The sequence below is a fragment of the Nicotiana attenuata genome, unplaced genomic scaffold, assembly GCF_001879085.1.
Source record: "Nicotiana attenuata strain UT unplaced genomic scaffold, NIATTr2, whole genome shotgun sequence".
NCBI lineage: Eukaryota > Viridiplantae > Streptophyta > Magnoliopsida > Solanales > Solanaceae > Nicotiana > Nicotiana attenuata.
The window spans coordinates 763,195-770,098 of record NW_017670346.1 but is presented as its reverse complement, the minus strand read 5'-3'; the positions used below and the strand labels follow the sequence as shown (position 1 = coordinate 770,098).

General features: G+C 40.2%; 1 protein-coding gene across 1 annotated transcript; it reads right to left on the bottom strand.

Moving 5' to 3' along the window:
• Positions 1-323: 323 nt before the first annotated feature.
• LOC109238163 (putative protein TPRXL) lies at positions 324-4,209 on the bottom strand. Its single transcript, XM_019404597.1, has 5 exons — positions 4,153-4,209; positions 2,273-2,367; positions 878-943; positions 699-826; positions 324-523 (listed from the first exon to the last, which is right to left on the bottom strand). Exons 1-5 carry the CDS (start codon positions 4,207-4,209, stop codon positions 324-326), a joined length of 546 nt encoding a protein of 181 aa, XP_019260142.1.
• Between the last annotated feature and the right edge of the window lie 2,695 nt (positions 4,210-6,904).

The window sequence follows — 6,904 nt, the reverse complement described above, 5'->3', positions numbered from 1 at the left end:
GATGGAAATCAATGGTCCGCACTTGAGCTTTTGTGCCTGCTTTTTGTCTTTGAGTTCACATTACTCCTTTTTGAGTTGGATTTCATCTTTGGCTCATTTTCTAATACTCCTGCAGTTAAGCATATTTCATCAGTTTTCGGGAATGCAATTAAATATTTTTGGACTAAAACGAAAGCTAAAAGGCGCTAATAAGTAGTCAAAATCCCCACTTATCAAGAGACTCCTCCTCCTCCTCCTCCTCCTCCGGGGATCTGCAGAAGGGGGGAGACGTTTTGCCCCAAATTCCCATGGTCTGGGGACTGGGGAGGAGAGACATCCTCCTCTCAGGCTTCTGCGGCTGGTGGGGATGATGTAGCAGTTGATGGTGATGAAGGTACGACCAGCCTGGAAAGAGATGAAGCTGATGGTGTTTTGGGTTGAGAAGCAGCTGCGGTAGAGGCAGTGTTATTTGTTGGTTGCTCACTAACAGAAGGCGGAAGAAGCCTAGTACTCGGCCTCATAGTACCCGGAATAGCAACTAGGACTGGAAATGGAGAATTGGCATTCTTTACCAAGTCAAATTATTCCAAGAGCTCTTGAGCATCGTCCTCGGTTAGAGCTATGAGTTCTTCAGATTGAGCATTCTGTTGAGCTGATGAAGGTCGTTATCTCATTTGTAGGGAATCCCCTTCTTCACCAGCCCTATCATCGTTGATTACCAACAGTGGTTGCGGCTGGCTCGGGTGCGGCTTTCCTCACTTTCTTATTCTTGCCCTCGGCCGAAGAAGAACGCCTCTTTTTTGGTTTCTGGTTCTCCGATCGGGGACTCCGAGAAGAAGCACTTGCACTGGAGGCAAATCTGATGGCATCTGTTCGGGTGAAAGCCTTCTTCAACTACCTCGCAACTTCTGCGGGATCAACCAAATCGTCCTCCTCAGGATGGTTACAAAGCCCTGCGGGAGACCTGAATTCAACAAGGAAAAAAGAGGGGTGAGGTTAACCAATCCTCCTATATACAAAGATAGAATGAAGACAAAATTAGCTTACTGTGATTCTTGGCCCTCCACCAATACTTAGAGGCCAACTCTTTCCACTAGCGGGTCTCAAGCGTGGTAATGTCTAGAATCTTCTGAACCAACCGGTCCAGGCCTTCAACCCTTCATGGTGTCCACCGAGTTGGTGAAATAATGAAAGGAGAAGGATCAGGAACGACCTGGAACAACATTTCTTAAGAAAAAAATGATAGACTTTGAACTTATGTGTACGAGTCCAGGACTCAAGGCAGGATGGAGTTCTTATAGGATTGAGTACTTTAGCTTGTGTTGATTGTATCGAATTGTTCATGGCTAGATTCGGAGCATCCAGAGGTCGAGTTGAAGGGCAAAGGCATCGCGGAGTAGGATTTTTGGCTTGGTTAAGGTAAGTAACGCTTCCAAACTTGGTTCTGAGGGTTCGAAACCCTGAACTATAGCATATGACGGTATTGAGGTGACGCACTTGCCAAGTGACGGGCGTGCGGGCGTGCACCGTGAAAATTGTGGCCTGGTTCATTCCATGGCACCGCTTAGTGACTCTTTCTTGCTGATATCCTTGTTTCTATCATGTGATTAAGTAAATGTGCAGCAAATCATGCTTGCTATCCTGTTAGGGCTTCATGTCGATACTGTTAAGACCCGAGTGGTCGTTTCTTGTTGTCATGTCATTAGATTCATTGATATTCTGTACTCAGTCTTATTCATGCATATCATATCATGTCTCAGTCTCAGTTATTGTTATTTGGCACATCATATCATGGTTTCGGGCTAGTTTCATGGCATTGTGAGCCCGTGTGTGTGAGATTGTAGAGTGATGACTGGGTGAGGCCGAGAGCTTGATTATGAGTGGTAGTTATGGCATCGGGCTGCATGCCACAACGATTATGTTGACGATTATGATAGCGCTTGGGCTGTAGGAGCCCCTCCGGAGTCTGTAACACACCCCCAGTGAGCGCAGATGATATTTGAGGGATGGATTTCCCTAGACATGGATTTGTCCGAAGCATGATATTTAAGGGATTGATTTCCCTGGACATGGATTTTGTCCGAAGCATTGATATTTGAGGGATGGATTTCCCTGAACATGGATTTGTCCGAAGTATTGATATACCTGGAGATGGATTTCTCCTCAAAGTTGGATTGCCCTTGTTCCTCGGTGCTGGTTGACTTCCAGTCAGTGTTGCATATGCTCCGGGATGGATTTCCCTGGGCCGGATGGCCATATGCGGTACCGAGTGGTTGAGTGCGTATATATATACCTGGAGATGGATTTCTGCTCAGGGTTGGACTGCCTTTCTTCCTTGGTACTGGTTGACTTGCAGTCAATGTTGCATATGTTCCGGGATAGATTTCCCTGGGCCGGATGGCCATATGCAGTACCGAGTGGTTGAGCACTTGAGAGTGGGAGCACATGGTGCATTTCATACATTTTGTGCATGGGTATGTAAAGTTAACTGAGCTTTATATCTCATATTGTTCAGATCTGTATTTATTTTACTGTTGAGTTGTATTCCTGAAAGTATAGCATGCCTACTTTACTGCACCGTTTATTTTTATTTCCTGTTAAGGTTACGTTCGTCACTACCTATCAGTCCATAGGTTGGACTTGTTACTTACTGAGTTGGTGTACTCACGTTACCCCTGCACCTTGTGTGCAGATCCAGGTACTTTCAGTCCCAGTGGCAGTCACTGATCGAGGTTGCAGGCTTGGAAGATTGTTGAGGTATATGCATGGCGTTTGCAGATCTTGACCCTCATTCTCTATTCTAGTGGTGTTTCAGTTGTATTCAGTAAACATTGTAGTAGACTATGTTATTCTCTAGACGCTCATGTACTCCGTGACACCCTAGTTTTGGGCTGGTTGTATCGTATTATGAATTCTACCTTATGTTTTTAAATAGCTTGCTTAAACGATGAAAGTGTTTTTCCGCAAATGTTCTAAATTTTCGTATTGTGGTTTGGATCACGTTGAGTTGAGGCTGGCCTAGTCCCATGTTAGGCTCCATCACAACGTGTTGAGTTTTGGGTCGTGACACCAGCCCACCCCACTGCCATCCTTATCATACACATTGGATCAAACCATTGCCTCTTGCTATATTTTACCATGGCTACATGTGTAATAAAGTATGTAAGTATGTAAAGGAGACAATATATCTTTTACGTATCAAATTCACTTATTTATTTCAAACTGTTACTTCCTCCGTTTCAGTTTATGTGAACCTATTTCCTTTTTGGTCCGTTCCAGAAAGAATGACCCCTTTCCAAAATTGGAAACAATTTAGCCTAAACTTATAATTGTACCTTTAATGAGAAGCTTTTATAACCACACAACTTATCTGGGCCCCTTTTGGACTTGTTTAGAACCACAAATTCCAAAAGTCATCATTTTTTCTTAAACTCCGTGCCCAGTCAAATAGGTTCACTTAAATTGGAACGGAGGGAGTATGAAATATTATATTATATTATATTATATTATGGATGTCTATAACTCCTAAAGAAGTTACTCCCACTACTCTTCTCCATTAACCTCCCACTACTTCTTACCATTATGCTTGTAACTCCCACACCTCCTTGATCTTCCCCCATGATCTCAATAGTTAATACTATGTTCGTGGCATTCCTTTGTATTACCTAAATATCATCCTATAAATAGAGGGTTTGGTCATCACATTTTACACACTTTAATACATAGAAGAAATAAGAATCTCTCATCTCTTACTCCCGACATACTTGTCTATTTTCGTGTTTTATATTATTATTTTGAGCTAAGTTTCTTGACACGTTATCATCACGAGTCACTAACCAAGTGAGAAGATAACTTATTTGATGATGGAATTATGAATGACCGACAACCTTGAATCAATTTGGTTGAGCCTATGGAAATCTGGGCATCTCGTATGCCATATCAATGTTATGTTTGCTTCTATTATACAAGGAGTATCATTTTTCAATTGCCATGAATTCTGCAATTAACTTACATTAATATTTAAGACTTGGTCTAATTTGTGTTACTTAACAATTTAGTTTCATTTGTGCAGGTGTGTGTGTGTGTGTGTGTGTGTGTGTGTGTATATATATATATATATATATATATATATATATATATATATATATATATATATATATATATATGGAGTACCTCTGCTTTCAAGTTGCAAACAAGAGCATATTCCGATGTCTTGACATCATCTCCCATATGTACCCGACAGTTTGCAAGCCAAGATTATGGATTTGTTAATTATTGAGAAGGTTTCTAATTAATCTTATAAATAAAAAGAATTTATATTTATGTTGTGGTCAAAATGAATTTTGTATGACTAAGATAGTTCTATTCCCTTTATATTCCGTGTGGTTGTTCGTGGAAAACATCCATGCGAACTTTTACTAAAGTTCGGGCAAAAATAACTGATCATTAGAAAGTAGTATATCATGATAGACTGAAGGATGAGTCCACTTTGGCTTATTATGCATTGTATGAGAATAAGACATTGGGTTTGATTTCTGGTGCACCATGATGATAAGAGTTGGGTTCGAGTCACAACTCATTATGGCCTAACATGCCTTTATATGGGTAAGGCATTGGGTTTGAGTCCCAATGCACCATATTAATGATATAATGATTACTAAAGAAAAATAATATATTTTTCATGAAAAAGCATGAAGCTTGTCCTACTTGATTTGCTCAATTCTGGAAGTGAATGTGATAGTGGTGCATAATAAGTCTAAATGAAGACAAGTGGTTGACCAATGAACGTGGGTGTGCCAAAGATCAAAATAATAATAGTCATTATTATGGTAATTATAAAAAGGAGAAAAATAAGGGTTCTCAAAATACTCCTTCAAAGGTGAAGAAAATATGTATCAATGTAGTCTATTAATATGAGACACATTCACATGATTATAATTCATTTCTTGAAGATGTGACTTGTAATAAGTATTATAAATGCATACTCATTCCTGAAAGTGAATGTGAAAATATATATATGATACTAGTTATGCATAAGAATGTACTTATGCATGATTGAATAATTACTACAATTTACCTCTACAGGAGGTTTGAGAGAAAGAAAGATAATAAATGTTACTGTGTGGTTACATGAATATGTCATTGGTCGCGTACATGTGTTACACCAAAAATATTTTGCGATGCCTTATAAAAAGTTATTAAAGGCAAAACTTAAAGCAAGAAATGATTTTGCTTATGATGATTTTGACCATGACAATTATTATGTATATGATTTTCTCCGAGAAAGAGACATTCACCGTCACGACCCGGATTTCTCACCGTCGGGACCGTGATGGCGCCTAACTTTTCGGATGCTAGGCAAGCCAACAGATAGATATTTAATACGCTTACCACTGACCAATTCAGTAAATAACAGCAATTTAACCAAAACAGATTAAAGGAGTGCGGAATTTTATAATAATCCAAGTACTTATACACGACTACCCCAAATTTGGTGTCACAGTCCACGAACTTCTAAAAGTCACTACAAATACTGGCTGAAAGAAAATACAACTGTTCTCGAATTTAAAAGAAAACAAAAAACTAAGATAAGTGGAAGAGGACTCCAGGGTCTGCGAACGCCGGCAAATCTACCTTGGGTCTCCTGTTGGACTGAAGGCAGCAGCTCAACTCGGGTCAACACGGTCCGGTACCGAAATTTGCACAAAAAGTATAGAGTGTAGTATCAGTACAACCGACCGCATGTACTGGTAAGTGCAGAGCCTAACCTCGGCGAAGTAGTGACGAAGCTAGGACAAGACACATACATAAACCTGAGCAGTTAAACAATATGCTAATAGAAATAACAATTAGCCGAAAATAAGTAGATATTAATTGGAGGGGAAACATGCTAAGGGGTACCAAAATAAAGAGCCACAACAGTAGAGGAATTTAAACAGCTAGTACACTTTGAACCGGTAATAACAAGTAAACAAGGCAAACGAAAAATGCACGGCATCACCCTTCGTGCTTTTACTCTCAACCTCACCAGATAATCAATAATAGAAACGTGCACGGCATCACCCTTCGTGCTTTACCACTCAACCTCACCATGTGAATAATAGAAATGTGCACGGCATCACCCTTCGTGCTTTATCACTCTTCCTCACCACATAAATAATTGAAATATGCACGGCATCACCCTTCGTGCTTTATCACTCTACCTCACCCAAATAGAGACAACAACAATAGAGAAATAGAAATGGCAACAACAAGTCTTACTTCAACACTTAGTTCCACAATACCAATCTCAACTTAGGGTACCAAATTCCATAAAACATGATAAGAAACATCTCAACACATCAATTAACTAGTTTACACATGAACAATGTGATAAAAAATATAATATTTTCAAGAATAAAGCTCACTCACATGTTATGACTCGACAACAACGTATAGATACTCGTCACCTCACCTATACGTCGTACTCAACATCTAAACACGTAGCAAATAAGCAAATAACATCTAATCCCTCAAGCTAAGGTTAGCCACAACACTTACCTCGCTCATTTGGCCAAACTCAAGGCTCAATCACCACTTTTCCCTTCACACAAGCCTCCAGACCAATAGAATCTAGCAAATTACCAACCAAACAATTCAATTTAAGCCTTAGGAACTACCCATGATAGCAAGGAATTCAATTTAGGCCATTTTTTAAAAAGTCAACAAAAGTCAACACCCGGGCCCGCTTGGTCCAAACCCGAAATTTGGACCAAAACCCGATTGCGAACATGAACCTCAGCTGCAGATGTCGCATTTGCGACCCGAGCTTCACAAATGCGACCATTGCAAATGCGAGGTCCTTCACATCTCTGCTGCCTTCGCAATTACGAACATGAACCTCCGCATATGCGACAAAATGATCGCATTTGCGATCACTGCCCTT

Bases quoted from the DNA above. Each gene is read 5' to 3' on its own strand.
- LOC109238163 (XM_019404597.1), bottom strand. From the start codon at position 4,209: ATGGGAGATGATGTCAAGACATCGGAATATGCTCTTGTTTGCAACTTG. The intron at 944-2,272 runs GTATATATATAC...TGTTGAATTCAG, and splicing joins GAGCAGAAATCCATCTCCAG to GTCTCCCGCAGGGCTTTGTA. The intron at 524-698 runs GTAATCAACGAT...CTCCATTTCCAG, and splicing joins GCCAGCCGCAACCACTGTTG to TCCTAGTTGCTATTCCGGGT.